This window comes from Poecile atricapillus, chromosome 1, assembly GCF_030490865.1.
Source record: "Poecile atricapillus isolate bPoeAtr1 chromosome 1, bPoeAtr1.hap1, whole genome shotgun sequence".
Lineage (NCBI taxonomy): Eukaryota > Metazoa > Chordata > Aves > Passeriformes > Paridae > Poecile > Poecile atricapillus.
Window position 1 is genome coordinate 78576187 of NC_081249.1, and position 20373 is coordinate 78596559.

The 20373-nt window shown below is 40.6% G+C and overlaps 1 protein-coding gene across 5 annotated transcripts in view; it reads left to right on the forward strand.

Moving 5' to 3' along the window:
- SESN3 (sestrin 3) overlaps positions 1-20373 on the forward strand; it is a 44707-nt gene that overhangs the window by 15757 nt on the left and 8577 nt on the right. For 4 of the 5 annotated variants that reach the window (XM_058853081.1, XM_058853091.1, XM_058853099.1 and 1 more), the window contains 8 exons: positions 7452-7517; positions 9832-10029; positions 10710-10892; positions 11273-11509; positions 13090-13237; positions 15477-15592; positions 17956-18146; positions 19378-19522. In XM_058853081.1, coding sequence (XP_058709064.1) covers positions 7452-7517; positions 9832-10029; positions 10710-10892; positions 11273-11509; positions 13090-13237; positions 15477-15592; positions 17956-18146; positions 19378-19522 — 1284 coding nt within the window. The remainder of the gene's footprint in view (positions 1-7451; positions 7518-9831; positions 10030-10709; positions 10893-11272; positions 11510-13089; positions 13238-15476; positions 15593-17955; positions 18147-19377; positions 19523-20373) is intronic. The other variant, XM_058853116.1, reaches the window with a different exon arrangement.

The window sequence follows — 20373 nt, forward strand, 5'->3', positions numbered from 1 at the left end:
AGCAAAACCAGGCGTGGTTAGATGGGCTGTGCTCAGGCAGGACAAGGCAGCCCTCTGCATGGAGGCAGGGAATTAAAAGATATGCTGTGCTGCTTCAGAGAGCCTTTCCTAACACGCAGCACTCCTGTCCTGGCTGATGAGGAGGCAGATTAACTCAGTGCAGTTTTGCCAACTCAATGGCTAAAGGCTATGTTCTCCAAACTAGACAATACTGGTCTGTCTCAGTATGTCAGATGTGGACTGAACCTGAAGGTGGAAGGGAGCCAAGGTACAGATGAAACAAGTCCCAGCTAAAACCACTGAAGTTTTCTAACTTTTGCTCTTAATATCTGGTGCTGTTGAAACACAGAAAATGCTCTTCTGCTGTGCTTGTAGTGTATTGAGTCATCTAAACATTCACTCAAAAGATCTTCTGTCCTGAGGGCAGTTCTCGAGGAGCACACAAACTCCAGTGTTACTGCTGGGTGTGCAGGGAGGGAAGGAGGTGAAGTTCTCCATGGATGGATGAGACAAACATTGTTCCTCCGTTTTTCTATTTTCCCCATAATTTTGGTTTTGGTTTTTTGAGTGGTTTTTTGAAGGCTGAAGTAGACCAGAAGACCATTTGTTGTCTGCTGGTGATGTGTGTTTTACTGGTCTTCAGACCAATACCTGGTTAGTCCTGAAGACCTGTTAGTCTGTGGTGGAAATTCAAGGTTTTCCATAGCACAGTTGTTCTCATCCTGAGTCAGAGATGACCTTCCTTTTTTCGTTTTAACCAGCAGGCAGCTGGCTAGCTCTGATTTGGGTGCCTGTGTTTGGTCAGTCAAGTTTCATCATTGGTATCTGAGAATGATTGGGGCATGAATAAGAAGTCAGATTTTGAGGTTTGGCTTACATTAAATGGAAGTGATTCTCAAACAACAAGGAAGTAGGAAAAGTAGCTGTTTGTCTCTCACCCTTTTCAGGTGTTAATAATCAATGCTTAGGTTTGACTTGGCACCATTAGTTGAGCAAATTTTCTTGTGAAGGTCCTTCCATTTTTCTGTTTAGGAGCCTCAGACTTACTTACACAACTAGATGTACTCTGAACTTCAGTCAATATTAAGGTACAGGTGTGTGTTTAACTTGATAAATTTAGATCTATTCTGACCAAAAAAAATTTGCGAAATACAGTTCAGGTTTCTTAAATAAAAAAGTGTTTTTCAGCATACTTCTTACTCTGACATTTGACTTGCAGTCCTTGTCTGCTCCCAGTTGCAGCTGGAGGTTGGTTTGGGTTCATAGATCTGATCTGCAGGACAAGGAGAGAGATACAGCAGTAGGAGCAGTAAGAATGCAGGTATAGGCTTGCTTTATGGAAAAGGTGATAGGCTTTTCTGCCAGTAACTTCACCTTCACTGCTGAGTTTTTCTCCCGTGGGCCAAGTGTACCAGATATCTTTCAAAGAGCAAGGAACCATTGTGGAACTTCTCCTGCCTGACCATCCATCTTGGGTTGGGTAGAAATTGCTGACCTTTGGTTTCTAATTAGTGTGGATTGTGTTCTTAATAGCTGGTAGAGGGATGGGAACTTGGGATAGGCTTCCTTTCATTGTGTGAAATCCAAAGGGGCTGTAACCTGTTACCAGAGCAAAAGCTCTCCATCAATTGTACTACATTGGCTCTCTTCCCAGCTCTTTGCACCACTTCATCAGCTGGGAGGCACAAAGATGCCAGATTCTTAATGTTAAAAGTTACTGGTTTGAGTATTTTGAAATGCTGTTCCATTTAAGAAAAGATTTCCTGCTGTTTTACTTCCTCTGCTAATTTTCATCTTTATGGCTTAGTTTGCATTTTTGGAGTTGGACAGACTGTTAAGAGGAAGAAACTGTTGCAAAATCACTTGAAATACCCCTAACAAATGACCGTAGCCTAAGGCTTTTGCTTTGTGAACTCTCAACATTTTGACATTGTTTGTTCTGAACATTTCTTTTATTGCTTCTGGAGTTATATCCTGGGTTTGATTATAGGAATGGGTCAGCTGTTAAGGAGGAGTTCTGCACTGTCAGCAAATAAAGTGTTACGTGTCATTTAAATCATTGCTTTTCACATTTTTGGCTTTTGGCTTTTCTTTTTCTACAGAAATTGTTTTGAATAACAGGACACCAAGGTTTGCCTTCCAAACGTATATCTAAATTTTTGAAGTTGCAGTGCAAGCTTCATGTGAGATGAATAGTAGATATGTTCTGAAGCTATAAAGCTCCCAATTTTATTACATTAGATGCCATAAACATTTTTTTCTTTAAAGAATGATGCATCAATAAACTGTTGTCAATAAGTGTCAAAATTTCACAGCTTTGCTGAATACACTTTTTTTTTCTTGTCAGTCAGAGTCTCGAAAGAGAACTGGCATGTGAAGACAGGTAAACTGTGACTATTGAATTTTCATTTTAGTCAGCAAGACTATGTGTAGTTTTAACTATTAATCCTCTGCAAATTTACAACAAATAAGAAAGTTACCACCTAAAATGAATTGGATGCATCCTAAACTTCTGCCACATTTCTAAACTGCTCTTCCTCTGCCAAAGTTGGGTGGCTAAATTAAAATGCAACTTGGCATGTGCAGAAATAAACAAAATCCCTCCTGAATCCTAAGGAAGAGTTTGAATAAAAGTAGATGCTAAGACACAACCAGTGTTCAGATAGTTTGGTTTTTTTTAATGCTTCCTTCTGTTTTCAGTGAGGATGGAATAAGCAGATGGTCCAGTATGACTGTATGACTAAAATTGTCTTACAATTTACTGAAAATCAGAGTATTTGACTGTAATTAGAGTCTACCAGTTGAGGCAGACCCTGGATCCAAGAACCAAAAGTGAAAATGTGCTCAGTAAAAACAGTGGGAGTAGGAAAAACCAGTTTGTAGGTAGGGTTTTAACCAGAAGCAGCAGCAAATAATGCTGCTTTTAATGTGAACTAAAATCCAAGGCATTTGTGTCTGTCAGCTGAAAACCAAATATGGGCTCCATAACATGAAGTCTGTGAGATTGAACTGGTGTATATTGATTTTGAAGAACTGTAAGATAAAGCTGAGACTGGGTAAAAACCAAACAATTCCTTTGGGAAGATTCAGCCCCAGAGAGGGAATCTGAAATCCAGTTCTCCACTCCCACCCAGTGACAGACTTGACTCAGATTATTGCTGCAGATGATAATGAGTATTTTAAAGAGCTAGACCACCGAATTTAAATAACAAAGATCCGTACAAATGCTAGATGGTAGCAAAGTTGCTTGTAGATTATAATACAAGAAAAGGTGTAGTAAATAATAAGTTACTCATTCCTTTTCCCCCAAAAAAACATTTCTGCATGTTTAGGAGAAAGAGTTTGTTCCTCAGGAGAAACTAATTTTGGAATGCCCTTAGGATTTATGTTTGATCTGGTATTGTTTATTATCCTGATATTTTGACAGTGGTGGCAGGTGTTGTGAGAGTGGAGGCTCTGAGCCCCTTCATGAGTGTTTCCTGGACACTTCCACTGCTCTGGGAGTTTACAGGGACACAAGTGGCAGTGTTGCCATGGCTCACAAAATTCCCTCTTGACTGTTTTTCTTCCTTGTGATTCCCCTCCCGTGTCCCCCATCCCATTGAAGCATGACCAGCTTGATGTCAGGTGCAGGATGGATGAGATTTTACATGCCATGTGTGTAAGAAGGCCCCATGCACCCATAGCAGTGCAACCACTTGCCTCTTGCCCTGTTTTCTGAATACGTAGATATTCAGAAGTACTTCCTAAAGCAGTTGTTTGATCAGCCCCACCAGCTAGCACTTCCATTCTCAAACAAAACCGCCTCTTTTTACAGCTTGCTAAAAATAGCCATTCTTTAAAGCCTGAGGACACGGTGATTCATGTGGTGGTGAAGAGGAAGAAAGGTTATTTCTTTCACTTTGGGCTTGGAGAGGAAAGCTGCTGTGCTATCCCAGTGCCAGCTGGGCTCATGCTTGCTCCCCTTGGCCTTCATGGCCACATCCCCAATCCCAGTGGCTCTGGCACTCCTTGCTCTGCCATCACAGCCTGGCAGCTATTTGAGATGCAGGTGCCACATCCCAGTGCCCTCCTTGGCTCTGGACTGCACTGGTGTGCAGTTACTGCCATAACTGAAAATAAACCCATGAGGTGACAAGCTGCAGATTTGTGTCGGTGGGTTTGTGCAGAGCTCACCCGAGGATGAAGGTATTTCTCATGGTTTATAGCTGGGCAGAGGGGAAATGCTCTTCCTTTGTCACCATTCAGTTTCCTGATGAAGTTCCTGACACCATTGCAAGTGCAGTTTAAATCAGAAGTCACATGTAGAGTTTACATAGGATTTTTCATGGATTCTGCGTCAGCTCTCCCGTGCTCCGCAGAGGTCTCATTCTGCTGTCTGACACCGCAGTGTGACAGTGACACTGCTGCTAAACCTGCTCCGAGGCTCTGCCTTGCAGCAGCCCCTCTTTCAGGCACGCTTTTTTCTGCTTTGGAGCCCTTCATCATCTCATTCCTTCTGAGGAAGCAGCCCTCAAAAAGGTACTAGTCTTAACGTAAGTGGAAATTGTTCTTACTCCAGCGATGTATTCCTGGAGGATCATGAAGCAGAAAATGACTGGTAGATGTGCAGGCAGCATTTTAGTTGCTGAGCAACCTGTTTCTTGCTTCAGCCTCTTAGCAAAAGAATCCAATTTCAGATAAGATATTTGGGACCCTGGCTGACTTAGTGATAGTTAGTGTAACCTGCAAAGACTACTTGGACAGGAAAACAAAATGGCTTTCTTGGAAAACAAGAAGCTTTGCAAGATTTTTCACCATAAAGGACCATATATCTGGACTGTTGCTTTCTAATTCCCATATACCATTTTTTATGTTTGGACCTTAAATCATTGTTCTAGATAAAGAATGCCCAGAAGCAGTGGTTCTTATCTACAGCTCATTATCTTTCTCACTGCTTGTGAATTTCACATGTTTTTATTAATAGCATCCTGAGAACTTGTGCAACCAGATGATGTTTGCTCCTTTTCTCCTCACGAGCTTGTTTTAACCAGTTTTAATAAAATAAAAGCTTTGGCAAGAAGGCAAAATAATCTTTCTTGTTGATAGAAGGGAAGAATATATGCTTCTAATATTAAAAAAAACCCATCTCCTTGTATGTGTCTAGTGATAAGACTTGTCAACTTGAATGATCATGTTCGGGATTTGGGAGTTTTGTTCTTGTTTTGGTTGTTTGTCTTTTTTTTTCCCCAGGCTTGGTTTTTTTTAGAATTGCCATTACCCAAAAGGAGTTGGATTTTGTTCTTTTTGTAGTAGATTAACCCACATTTTTCTTGTCTGACTGTCTCCTGGATTTTCTGTCATCGTTCACAGGAAATAACTGTTGATACTTGCCTATATTCATCCACCCAAGTAGTATTTCCTCCTTTCCTCAGCAGTAGCTTATCTGCAGGCTCAAAGGAGTAATAGCAGTCACACTGAATGGGAAAACAGGAGAATGGACCCCAGATCCTGCTTGAAGCAACAAAGGGATTTTTTTTTGCCATTTTTTTTTGGTACAGACCAGAGAGCAGGATGGAGAACGTTTAGCTCTGGTTTAGACCTGCGTTCCAGTGAGAGCTGACAGTGTGCAGGTATCCAAGTTGTGTCACTCACAAAAGATGCTTCCTCCAGATTATTTAGTGTGAAATAAAGGTTTTAAACTGATTTCTGGATACCCTTCTTAAAACAAGTAAAATCCAAGCTTGTATCCAGTCTTGGAAAGCATTTATTTTTTTCAATGTTGGCAGTAATGACTGGCTGCTGGCAAGACTGTGTATTTGAGAGCAGAAGATGTCTTCCTGTGCCTTGTGTAACTGTGTGAGGAAGGGGTTGCATGTGCAGATACCAGGTCTCTCTTCACCCTTTCTTCATATTTCAGATTGAGTACTTTTTATACATGAGATGTATTTTACAGGATTTTTGGGGCTGTGACAGTAGGCAGCAGATGGAGGAAGTTGTCTCCTGGCTGCTGGGCTTCATGCGGTTGATCCAGTTTATTTCTGCATCTTTTAGCAGCTAATTGTTCCAAAGTCACAAACTCAATTGTCCTGCGAGAGTTTGCTTTGGAACATCTTTCCTGAATAATCATTGCTGATTTTTGCATGTTATTTCTTAATCTAATTTAGAAAGGACAGGATGTTTTTAAGGATCAGGACAATAGTTACGCAGCTCCAGTGGCTTAATTTTCCTGTGTGGAAATCAGTGGCACATTCATTATGGGACTGGAGCTGCTGTTTGTGCACACAGCAGTTAAGCTTAAAGCCCCCCTGGTAGAGGTATTTAAGAGTCATTTGTTATGGAAAACTTCAGACTTTCATGTTAGGGGCACGAAATACTTAGTATGCAAATCCCATACTGCTGTTTATGGATAACATATTAAGAGTCACCAACACTGTGGTTGCAATTAGGGACTTGAGACAAGTGTGCAGCCAGCCAGATAGGTGGAAAATAACCATGAAGAAGAAAAGAAGAAAAGACAAGCAACTGCTTTAAATTATTGCAAGGGAAATTCAGATTAGACATCAGGAAAACTTTAACAGTCTGAGGAGTTAGTTAGTCACTGAAATAAATGACCCACAGAGAGGAAGGGACCTCCAGGAGAATTGGACCGACACTGGTCAGGAATCACATGGACAGTGTTGGTCCTGCCCTTGATGAGTTGGAGGAGCAGGCAGCCTCCCCAGGTCCCCTTCACTCCTCTGGCTGGCAGCATAGTTTATCTTAGTCCAGTTTCTTATCTCTAATAAATCAAAAAAGTCCTCTGGCTCTTATTACACTATCAGCTTGTTCTGTACTAAATATATCCTCCTGCCTTGTAGCTGGGGTTTGCACACCAAGGCTCCTGCTGCGTGCGGTGTGCTCCAGGCTCTGCACTGAGCAAGGTGGCCTTTTCATTAGGTTTCTAGAAAATGCATGTAACTGGGTCTTGCTGGTTTGCTTTTCTTGCCAATATTTGGCACGTGAAGATCTTAGGCTCTTCACAACGTTAAAGATCTCATCAGATGCTGATATTGAAAAAAACCAGCATCTTTCTTATAATTTCCTGAGTGTGGGGTTTGGGGTTTTTTCCCCTCCGTTATCAAACTTCTATTCAATCCAGTAAAATGGCTAATTTTAGCATCATGCCAGATGTTTTGTTGCTGTGGTCTATGTATCTTAAAACTGGTCTGTAAACCAACTGGGATTAGATTTTTGGGGTTTGTTTCTGCCTTACCCCTGCTCGAAATTGGTGCTGTTCCTTGCCTAAACGAATGCCATTCCTTCATGCAAAGTACAGGGGATGCAAAGCTGAGCTAATGTGGTGCCCATACATCCTCAGTGAACACCCAGGGGGCTTTGAGAAGAGAATTGAATCCAGACCTTGAAGATCTCATCCTGTGTGGTGAATATGTAATTCTTGACAGTGACTGAACTATGTGACTGTTTTTCAGGAAAAGAGAGTACAAGTGTCCCCACCGTTGACAAGAGGACCAAGTGCCTTTATACCAGAGAATGAAGTAAGTTTGCAGTTGGCTGGGCTGGGTGATAGTTTTGAAAATAATGACACTGAAGGGTGATTCTTTGACCCTGCTTATTCCACAGTACCTGGATGAGCTCCCTGGAAAGCAAAAGCAATAGTTTCACTGGAGCAGGTTCCAGTGGGTAAGGCACACCGATCCTTTCACACAAGTGGTACTGTTTGACATCTTTTCTGTCACCAGCATTCCCAGAGACAGCCATGAGTGACAGCTCTGCTCTTGTGGGGTGGGGGTGAACACATTATTTATAATGCCAGACTTGAGGGGAGGCCAGTCCTGTATTGCAGCAATGTGATTATGTAGCTCTCAGAGCAGTGCCTGACCTTCAATTTGAGAGAAGCTGCAAATATGACTTCACTCCTTAGACTGTAGCTGTGTCTCTTGAAAGAATTTATGGTTGAAAGGTAAAAGTGGATTTCAGACTTGAGATTTCTACCATGACAAATGCCAACTGTGGTTTGTTAAATAAACCTTTCTCCCCCATTCCTTGTCATGAAACAGTAGAGTGACTAGAGAGGGCTTAGTGATAGAATAGTAACACACTGAAGTGATGATAACACTACTGGTGTCAAAGGCTGCTTTATTGTTGCAATAGAAAGAATACGGGCAGAGAAATAATGACTTAATTGTAAAGGTTCCTGTTAACATGCCACAAGGCTTTGAAAGAAGAATTTAAAAAAAACATGTCTGTGGATGGAAATAAATCAGGAGGAAGTACATGCACAGTATGAAGAGGATAGTAATAGAGATGGAGATAAAGCTTAGAAATAATCATATGGCATATTGCTATGCCTAACATAGCAACAGCACAGTCCTTCAGGATTATATTTTGATTCTGTCAGCAGAATTTTTTTCTATAACTTGCACTGTTACAAGGAAAATTCCTGACAAGCTGGGGAAGATTAGAAACCTTACGAGAGACACAAAAAATACTATTTCCCCAAGAAACCACTAAAACAGACAAGAATCTCTTAAATACATGAGAGATACACTTGCTGAAGGATAAGAGGGACTCCTAGGAGTGGAGTGAGGTATATACAGGGAGATAAAACGGTCTCTAATGTCTGAATAAAATTCTGGTGGTAAAAACTTTAATAAAGACAACTGAGAAGGCATCGATTTGGGTGTAAAGCATAGAAAAGCTGCCATAGTGAAGATACACATGTAAAAATGATGGAGCTGCCTGTGTAGCTGCTTCTTCCATTTCTTTCTGGGCCCACAAATTAAACTAGGAAAGTACAGTGAGAAATTAAAATGTAGTATTGTTTGTGTTTCTCTGTATGTAACTTATCTATATGAGATCTGATAGAAAAATATTTGAGACATGGTCCACTCATCAGCACATCATAAAGAAGAAAACATATTTTAAATAGAATATTTCAGCAAAAGCATTGTGCTTCCTGGGTTTGGGCATTTCTAGCTTCATGTGCAGTAAAACAGCTAAAATATGTTCTCATTTCATGGTGTTTGCAATAGTATGCTGGCTGGTTTATTACTGCACAGTGTCAGAATAAATACTGGGTATTCTAGTCTTGTGCTTATAACTTCAGTGGTGAACATGTTGAGAATGGCTGTTCCTGGTGATAAACACTGAGTAATAGCACTCATACTGTGTCAGGGCTTGCAATGCAAGAGCTACTTACTGTTCTGCTGTTTCATTTCATCTTGTGCCCAAGGTTTGGATTGGTTGGAATAATTAAAGAACAGCTTTTGTTTAAAGAAAGCATTAAATTCCCACTCTAAATAATACCTGAATGTTATGGACAAATTAGCATTTGATCTCCTCTTCAATTATACAAGCACAGAAGGGGTAGATTGCCAGGCTGTCTCTGTAATTTGGTTACATAATCCAGTTCCTCTCCATTAATTTTGAAATTGATTTTGGGGCTGAGTACTCAGGTAGTGTGTGTCTATACAGGTTGTCTTCCATAAAGAATTTACTTCCCATTTAGCTCTTACTTACTTCCAGCTCTCTGTGCAGGTTTGATTTCAGCATTTGGGACTTCTTCTGCTTCAAGAAGATGTACAGAAAAATGGTCTTGGGTTTTTTAATATAAAAAATAGCACAGGTTCAGCGTAAAATGCTCTTCAGTTCTCAGTACACAAGTAGGATCTGTGTATGTGTATTTGCATTCATGCAGGCATGTATGTTTGCAAATGCACACCCAGAGCTCCATCATTGTCTTTATGTCTGGGCACGGATAATCTTTTCATTCCACAGTGTGTTTCTGCCCAAGGCTAAAGCTGGAGAAAATCTCTCCCTCTGTTAATATTTCTCCATCTTATTTTCAAGGTTATGCAAGCAAATGGTTTGGATGAACGTACCAATCTTCTTGTGGAAGAATATTCTACGTCTGGTCGCCTGGACAACATCACACAGGTCATGAGTATCCACACTCAGTACCTGGAGTCCTTCCTCCGCAGCCAGTTCTATATGCTGCGCATGGATGGACCCCTTCCTCTGCCCTACAGGCACTACATTGCTATCATGGTACGTACCAATGGGCTGTGTATCTTCTCCTGCAACTCTCACTTCTGTATTTTAAAATAGAAGGAAAAAAGGGAAGAATTCAGAAAGGAGAAATTAGTGGTATTTTGACAGAGGCTGGATTTTTGTTATAGATTTTTATCACAATAAAGCAAACCTAGCCAGAAGGTTTTCAGTGAGAAGGGAGAATTGGCAACCTACATCATTCAGTTTCCCACAGTGATGCACCTCTCACATGCCCACATCACTGTGCAGCAGTAGGATGAGATGTAGTAAACTCAAGTCACAAGAAATTCCAGATGGACACTAGGAAAGCAATTGTCTGTATGAAGATGTTGAGACATTGCAGCAGGAACCAAGAAAGGTTCTGTGATCTCCAAGGGGGAAGATCTTGTCTGGACAAGGCTCCAAGCAGCAAGTTCTAAGTCAGCCCTGTGAGTGGAGGGTTATCTTCTAGTGATCACTTCCAACCTAAATTATATTTTGCAATCCGGAGTAATCAAATGTATTTTTATTGGAGAATCCTCCATACTGTATAGAAATGCATTGCAATGCATTTGCACAAGGTCTTTTGGAATGACATTGTACTTTTGTTTTGTGTTATTAACCTGTCTCCCACCCGCAGCAAAACCAGATTACGCACTAATGTGCTGCACCGTTCACTCTGTGTTTAATTATTCCAGGCTGCTGCCAGACATCAGTGTTCCTACCTAATAAATATGCACGTTGATGAGTTTCTGAAGACTGGCGGGATTGCAGAGTGGTTGAATGGTTTAGAATACATTCCCCAAAGACTGAAAAACCTGAACGAAATAAACAAACTTCTTGCACACCGGCCCTGGCTGATTACGAAAGAGCACATCCAGGTACCTCTTCAGTCATGCCCTGTAAATACCAGTAAATGTCTGGTAAAAAGGACTGCCAAGAACTGTGCAAGTGCCTGGTTAGGCTTCATTACCCTGAGTAAAGTTCAGGGAAGTACTAGTGCACCAAACAGGCTGATTCTCCTGTGTGACAAAGCCAGTAGGATTTTCTTTTTAGGAATAGCATTGGCTAAGATAGCCCAAAAGAAAAAAAAGTAATATATTAGGTGTCTCTTTTTTTATCCAGTGAGAGTTTGTGTGCTAGGGGAATATGGTATTACTGGAAGAAAGAATTGATCCCTTTTTGAAATGTGTAGTGTTTTATAGAAAAGCTGGGTACCAAAAGAAATTTTATATTTACACTTTTTGTATTCTCATTTCAGAAACTTGTCAAGACTGGGGAAAATAATTGGTCTCTTCCTGAACTGGTGCATGCTGTTGTCCTGTTGGCACATTATCATGCCTTGGCAAGTTTTGTATTTGGTAGTGGCATTAACCCAGAGAGAGATCCGGATACATCTAATGGAGTCAGACTTATAGCAGTCAACAACTTCTGTGTCTGTGATCTTGCCAATGACAACAACATAGAAAATGCATCCCTCACAAGTAGCAACTTCGGGGTTAGTGCTGCAAGAAAATTCTTTTGCTTGCCTCTGTTTTGCATTAGAAAACTTTCTTCCATTCTTTCCTGTTTAAATATTAGTTTGAAATTTGTTTACTTTACAGGAATGCTTGAGTCTGGTAATTCTTACATACACTCTGGCAATTTCCAGTGTAACCTGTTGAAAACCACACTGTAACAGTGGATGGTAGTCAGAGCAATGTGATTTTGATAGTTAATCTCAGCATCCATCAGGCAAGACTAAAATGTAGCTTTCAGCAGAAAGCTTAAAGGCCCATTTTCTTTAGACAGTGTGGCATTGGCTGGAGCATTGTCTATCCATGTTCCTAACACAAGGAGTGGAAAGAAAAATGGAAAAAAGTAGAAGTAGTAGTAGTAGTAGTAGTAGTAGTAATAATAATAATAATAATAATAATAATAACAGTTTTTACTTCAAGGCCTACAGTCACATTGGAAGTTTAAAACACTTCTGTGTAGATGGGAGGAAATGTCTGAAATAAAATTATTTAATTCTTCATGCTGGTGTTCCAGTCTTGAAGCAACAGAGAACTTTGATTACTAGCTAATTAACTTGATTAATTTGATTACTAGTTAATTAACTGGGCATTTTTTCCTGAAAGTTGCTCTAGAATGCTTTTGAAGGCATGCCTTTGAATTAATGCTGACAGATGAATTAGCCTCACTGCCTTTGATGAAAAATCAGGATTATGAGCAGAGTTGCTAGATACAATTTTTACAATTAGCAGTAGAATGTAAGCATGTCATCACTCAGTTCAATCACTGTGTCTTAAATTTCTGGGTTGTAAAACATGCCAGCTCATGCCATGGAGGTGCCTTACTCCCCATTTGTAGTGGGCAGAGCGTTGCTGCTGACTGTGCTTACTGCTAGGCTTAGCTTATTGCTAAGGAGTCTGCTGGAAACAATTGTAACTATGGGCAAAATAACAGACTCAAAAAGATGGAAAAGAAAAACCAAATAATTTGTCTTATGAAAAATCTGAATGACAGGTACAGGGCATCCAAAATTTTGATGTATTTCTAGTAAAAAGAGGTCTTTTTTCCTCACAAAAGTAAGGAAAAGGGACAACATAATGGCTATTTTGGTCAAACATAATGAAAGAAAAGTACTGACTTGTCATCTCAGGTTGTGTTTCTCTAAGGCAGTGTTGCACTGCATCTCTTCAGAAACATATTTTGCATTACAGTGGGCTGAATGTAGTTACCTTAGTATGAAAAGTTGTTTTACAAGAGACATAGGGCATGCAGATAGATTTTCCTGAGGTATTTACGTGGTGGAATATGCGTGACTGTGGTTTCCACACTCAAACACCACCTCTTTCCTGTTAATTTGAAGTAAATTAATGCAGCAAGCTACATTAACACTTCCCAGCTCCTGTCTTACTGCTGTCTGAAAAGCTGTTTGTCTGTGCTGTATGTGGCGAAATGCATTCTGGCTTGAGTTTTTGTGTTTGCTTCTGCTGTCTGGTTTTGAGAACATTTGCTGTCGAGCATGAATTGTGAAGATGACACATGTTGTCTATCTTCTAATTTTTTCAGAATGTCATGGTGTTTTTGCAGATTGCAGATTCTTTAAGTGAGCTGGAGGCCCTGATGGAAAGGATGAAGAGACTACAAGAAGATAAAGAGGATGAAGAAGCCTCTCAGGAAGAAATGGCAACTCGCTTTGAGAAGGAGAAGAAGGAGAGTCTGCTAGTAATTAGTGGAGGTATTTGTGCTTTTCCAGTTCAGTTCTGTTTGTGCTTTTTAAGAAATAAATGCTTGAGGCTAGTTCAGTGATTGAACCTTTTTCTGTCCATTTCTTTATTCTCTTCATCTAGGAGGAGTGTAGTAAGGGTGCTCTTACCTTCTGCTTCATCACCTTAGGATTTCTTGATTGACAAATAACATCATCCTTTTTACTACTTGAAATTTAGCTTTTGTATATTAAAAAAAGAAAAAAAAGACCTGTAGGCTTCCTTAAAAAGTAGGATGTACATTTCCCTTTCTTTATATGTTCTGTATCATCAAAATAATTAATTTATTAATTATATTTAATAAATTAGTAATACATATTTGGTAATATTTCACAGGTGTAGGTTCTGTAGTGCTTAGAACTTCAGTAGCTTTCAGATATGACATTTAGTTTAGGAATTAAATGATGAGACTAAACTACTTTACCATTTACTGCCCACCTGGAAAGGACATTTCCAACTTGCTGCTCTGAGTGATCATACTGCTGTGCTGTTCCACTGCCTATCTTGTGATAGAGATTGATAGCCTTTTATTTACTCTTGAATGATTTTCCAAATTTTGAGCTGAAACCTTCTTTTCCCATATTCTTCATATGCTCTGGAGTCCTTCATCTTTGACAAACTACAGAATTAAGTCTGCCTCATACAGACAGGAAGGTGGGTTTTTTTCCCAAAGAAAGTGTTAGAAGAAAGAACATTATTACAACAATCAGAATCTTTAGCTATTTCCTCATAGTAGAAGCTACTTGATTGCTTGCTTGGTCTTTTTAAAAAGTGACCACTAAAATGCTTGACATTTTACTGCACTGTTCTTAGCAAATTTTGGTCTCCGCAGCTTCAGACCAAACATGTTTGAAAGAATCAACAGGTTTGTGCAAAGACCCCAAAATGGAGGAAGAATGTACTGAGGATCATCAGCAGAGATTGTTTTGTGGCTCTTTAGGAACATGGAAGAATCTCTGAAAGAAGACACATCCAGCAACCTTAAGCTGGATTTTTTTAAATGGACATTGTAAATTCTTGCTGTATTTTCCTTTGGTGAGGCAGTATCAGCAGTGAAGATAAATGGACACTCATTGCAGTTTTATTATCAAAACAGGACTTCCATGACTCTATGTCACTTCAAGTGTTTAAGGAAAGGGGTCATTCAAGACAGGAGGGAGTTTTGGATGGGGTTGTTGATAGTTTTGTTGACTTTCTTTCCTCTTGACCATTTACTGATTTCAGTTGAGGAGTCTGCATGTGTTGAGCCTTTACCCTTTCATGAAACCCAGTCCTTGTCAGGGCAGAGGAGTGTATGTGTACAGGTTTTTTATTCTTCACTGAGAATTTTCTGTAGCAGATGTTGTCCAAGCCTCTTCCTACACAGCTATGTTTTGATTGTTTAATGAGGCAAAGAGGAGATAAAGCACTTCTGCAATTCTTAGATTAACTGACTTTTCAAGGTGCTAACAGTGGACATATGGCAACTGTTCTGTCAATGCATGTGGAAGCAAGCCACGATTTTAACATCAGGGTCAAATGCAGTCAGCTATGCAGTAGTCAACTTCTGCAGAGGTAGTTACACAATCAAGCCACCTGTTTATTCGGGAGGGAAAGATTGATTCCTGATAGAGAACCTGCGTGTGCTTAACGATATGTTTTGGAGCTCTTCGAAGATGCTTAGTTACTACAGCTTCTGGCAGAATTTCACCCTGATGTACTGTAGAGCTCTTTGCTTTCATATAATCTTCAGCTGATACTTGCCAGTGGAGTGTTGTGTTGCTTCCTGGTGCTCATATTCCAGTTTACAGTGTGATTCCTGACACAGAGTCTGCTCAGTACAACAATCCTGCTATCAAGGATCCATTTTTTGTTTCTTATGCTAACCCAGTGAATTTGCTAATGATGTTCATCTTCCTGACTTAAGATAACTAGTGTCCCTCAGAAGTCAACAGAGGGAAAAGGAAACCTCCAGACAGAAGTGTAGTCCAACTCTCTCTTTTTGTAGAAGTACATTAGATGTCTGGTATAGGCTGACTTTAATGGGCTCAATGAAAGCAATGTATCCAATAAAAGCAGATGAGAATTGAAATGTTTCTTTCCTTTGTACCACTATTCTCCTATGCATAACTTCTAAAATTGTCCTCTAGTGCTGTAGTAGAGTGTTAGTTGGAAGTCGACATTAACTCATGTTCTTGCCTAAAGCAAAGCATTTTCCTGTCTTATTCCCAGCATTTGATGATGAAATAGTTTCTACGGATGTCTCCCGTTATGTTGAAGATCCTGGGTTTGGGTACAAAGACTTTGCAAGGCGAGGAGAAGACCACCTGCCAACATTCAGAGCTCAGGTACCATCTCTTTAGAGCACATTCACTCAAAGAATGTGTGCATATATCACTACAGAGCATCAAGTGTTTATTGTGGGGCATGTTTGTTGCAAGCTCCTTTTCTTGTCGTGGTTCATTAATCACAATCTTGTATAAGTCTCCTGAGATGGAATCTTTCACTGTTTGTCAATATTTGGCAAGGCAATAGTTGGCTTTCCTTTTTGCTTCAGTTATTACTGAAACATTACTAGCATTAATGTTTGAAAACTGTAAAGCATATCTGAAATAAAAGGGAAAGGTAGAAAAGCAAGAATTTCTTTCCCATCCCTCGAGATGTTGTAGAAAAAAAATCCACTGGAGCAACTCTGTATTCCTGTCATTTTACTAAGTACTCTCTGTCCAGTGGCTATCAATACCTGGATGCATATAGGTCTGTGAGAGTGATTTGAGGAGTATTGTTCTCATATGTGCACCAAATCTCTGCACTTGGAATGCTGTGAAAGAAAAGGAATTCCTAAATATGATTATTGAAGATTTTGCTGTATTTTAATGCATTTTTCTCTGTGCTATTGGAAGAACAGAATATACATTTTACCTGTACATTGTCTTATATATTGACATCCTTTGCCATGACCAGAATCATGAACTTCATATTATATGTAACAGGAGGGACATCCTAGGTGGTTCTGTTCTATCTTACCGAGCACATTCATAAGCAGGCTCGAAGTAAATGGAAAGCAAGGAAGAAATCTTCAACCAAATGAATTAAAATGACAGTGGGTGCAGGAAAACTCTGTGGTCAGAAGATGTATCTAAGACTGTAAAATAAAGAATCCACAATTGCTCTCAGGAAATGTATTTAGCTTTATAGCAGTCTCTACTGAACTGGATAATTTATTCTGTGGTCTTTATATGAGCCTGAAGTAGGTTATTACTGCCAAAAAGAATAAGGCATAGTCAGTGCCTATAAATCAAACAATCTGCCTAACTACTTTAGGAGAAGCAGGCTCCCTTGGAAAAAAGCTCCAAAGAAATTGAAATTGGAAGTGAAACATCTCTCCTCTTAAATAAACAGGACAGCTTCTGGCTTACATTCAAAGGAGTCACCTTGATAATTTAACTTTATTATGTCCTACTCTTAACAGTTGGATGTATATAACCACAGCATACCAAATTCTTTGCTATTAATGATACTTAAATTGCAGTAGCATCCCAAACACCTGCAATAAGTCTAATCCTTACTCTGATAAAACAAATCTGCATTTGTCTCTATGGTTTTAAATTTATAAATAGAAAAATGGTATTCTGTACACAGCAGAATGCCTTCAAACTTGTTTTTGGGGGGAAGGTTTCACTGATAATAGGGATCAATTGCTGTTAGTCAACAGCATTTTCCCCTCTCTGAGCCTTCTGGCTCTCAGAGGCTTTTGTGATGTCCTGGACACCTTTCCAGGGCTCTATAGGTATGGCATATTTCTCACAAGCCTTAGTCTTTTGTGCTGGCAGCCAGAGACCAAACATGATGTTGTGACATGTTTTAGATGTCACTGATGCCTCCATGAGACAACGGAGCCCTGTTCAGCTCTTCCCTGCTGCCCTACTCAGGGGAACAGGACAGAAGACATGCTTCAAGGTGCCTAGTGAGCACCCTGGCCTGGCAGTACCTTTGGAAAACAGCCAGAAACAGGAAGGACATGGAGATGATGCCCTCAATTGTAAAGATGCCATCAGTGATGGGATGATAGAGCACTTGACAAGGATGTGAGCACACTCTCACCTTCTGTGTGATAGTATTGTGAAGCTCTGGAGCATCTGCCCTTGCTCTGGAGCAGGATAGTTCTTCCTGCTGTGCAACTATTCTACAATGATTTCCCACTCCTGATATAAGCAGTCAGGCTTTTATCTTGCAATCCAGGTGCTTGTCTAAGACCAAAACAGCCTGGATTTTATCAGGTTTTTCAGGGATGGTTCAGCACTTAACCAATGATTGTACATCCTGGCTGGAAGTAAAGGCTCGATCTCTGCTTGGAGATAAGCACCAAAGCCTCCAAGAGGGGCAGGTTTTAAACTTCAAGGCCAATCCCACATGGAATGATACTGGTCAGAGTGGCAAAGCAGAAGTAGATTCCCTAAGCACTTCAGGAGAAGCTCGGGGTTTTTTCTCCTGTAGGCTAATGATATCCAGGGTTGGAGTGTGGCAACATGATATTCATTGCCAAGAATTCTGGGGGAACAGAGCAGGTGGATGAAGGATTCAAAATGCAAACTTTTAGAAGAGAATAAAGTCATAACTATCAGACAACAGAAACTGTTGAGTTGTAGAGAAGATAACATAGGGAATTCTCTTAATTTGTGCTTTTATATATTTTCTTCTCTTCCTGCAGGACTATACTTGGGAAAATCATGGCTTTTCCCTTGTAAACAGGCTTTATTCTGATATTGGACATCTCCTGGATGAGAAGTTTCGGATGGTGTATAACCTCACATATAACACTATGGCAACACATGAAGATGTTGATACAACTACACTAAGAAGAGCTTTATTTAACTATGTCCACTGTATGTATGGAATCAGGTATGGACAAAAATTCCCTGGCTTAGGAGTACATTTTCAAACTATGTAAGCGGAAAAATAAACCATGTGTAAAGCATCATTTTAGACTGGGTGTTTAAAGTGGAGATGGTACCTCTGTCTGGAAGTTAGAGTGGTTTTGCTGGCATATCAGTATAATTTTTCCCACCAGTACAGAAAATGAGTAAGGATGGAACTCTGAAGCCAGCCTGTATCCTTCATTCAGGAAAGACAACATCCCTAGGTAAGTTCACAGACACCACCAAGTTGGGCAGGAGTGTTGATGTACTGGAAGGAGGTAGGAAGGTCCTACAGAGGGCTATGGACAGGCTGGATCAGTGGGCCAAGGCCAGTTCTGTGAGGTTCAGTGATGCCAAGTGCCGAGTCCTGCATTTGGGCCACAACAGCCCCCTGCAGTGCTACAGGCTGGGGGCAGTGCCAGGGAAGCTGCTCATTGAAAAAGGCCCTGGGAGTGCTGGTCCATAGCAGCTAAACATGATGCAGGGTGTGCCCAGGTGGCCAAGAAGGCCAGTGGCATCCTGGCCTGGATCAGCAGTGGTGTGGCCAGCAGGAGCAGGGCAGTGACCGTCCCCCTGGACTCGGCACTGCTGAGGCCACACCTCAAATGCTGTGCTCAGTTCTGGGCCCCTCAGTGCAAGAAAGACATTGAGGGGCTGGAGCGTGTCCAGAGAAGGGCAGCGGAGCTGGGGAAGGGTCTGGGGCACAAGTGCTGTGAGGAGCAGCTGAGGGAGCTGGGGGTGTTTAGTCTCAGAGGCTCAGGGGGGACCTTATCACTGTTTACAACAACCTGAGATGAGATTGGGGAGGGTCAGCCTCTTCTCCCAGGTAACAAGTGACAGGATGAGAACAAAGGGCTTCAAGTAGCAGCAGGGCAGGTTTAGTTTGGATATTGGGGAAAATTTCTTCACAGAAAGATTTGTAAAGCATTGGAACAGCTCACAGAAGTGGGAGAGCTGGAAATGGTGGATAGGGCACATGGTTTAATGGTGGCCATGATGGTGTTTAGGGTTAACCATTGGATTCAATGATCTTAAAGGTCTTTTCCAACCTTATAAATTCTATGATCCTACTAAGCCTTTCAGATCCTGTTTTAACACGTGGTTTTTGGTAATGTATGATAAATGTTCCAGTTCCCAGGCTTAAGAATATAATGCTGCAAATGCAATGTTTTTAGAAACTTATGTCCAACAGAATGATTGCTTGTGTTATGTAGGTATGATGACTATGATTATGGAGAAGTTAATCAGCTACTTGAACGCAGCCTGAAGGTTTACATAAAGACAGTGACCTGCTACCCAGAGAGAACTACCAAGCGCATGTACGATAGTTACTGGCGCCAGTTCAAGCACTCAGAGAAGGTATGTGCTCCAAAGCCAAAGTGGCTTCACAGAGACCCCTGTGCTGTTTGAAAATTAAAATATGGGGACTCCGAAAAGGGCAGCATCTGTCAAATGAACTGGTTTAAATCAGAGAAAAACAAATGAGAATCATTCCATGAGTGTTAGATACCAATTTGACAAAAATACCTCTTAGCGTGCTGGAAATACTTTTTAAATAGTAATAATAATGATGATGATGGTGATGATAATGATGGTGATGATGATGAGGAGGAGGAGGAGGAGGAGTCACTTGTCCATAAAATTTAATGGACAACTGTAAAAGAAAAGTGGATAAACTTGAGAATGCTGAAGTGGTCAACCATGCCAATACTTGGGATTTGGATATCAAGAAATACCTAAACTCACGTGTGTGTGTGTGTGTGTGTGTGTGTGTGTGTGTATATATATTTTATGGTGTTTTTCAGCAATAAAAATGTCAATGTGCCTTCATATATCACATTAAATGCTTCCTGAGAAGGGTTCAGTGGTTCAGTACACGTGTGCCTGCTAACCTATCTGGCATGGAAACTGTTCCTTATTCTGTGCTCCTATATGATGGTCACAGGTAGTAGTAAAGAACACCAAATATAATTTAGAAAGATCTACTGCCTTTAGGACACAAAGAAATGTTTAAAGGTGGCTTCTCAGATGGAAGATTGCTTAAAGCAGCAGTTGAGGGTAGTTGTTTGCAGTCCTGGGATGTTGTCCATATTGGCATTACTGCACAGCTGTCTCTAGAGGAACTGTAGTCCTGTAGCAGGGTACAGGGAGAAGAGACAAAGTTTCCTTGCAGCGATGCTTTACTAAAGGATAGAAATTTCAGCCTGAAT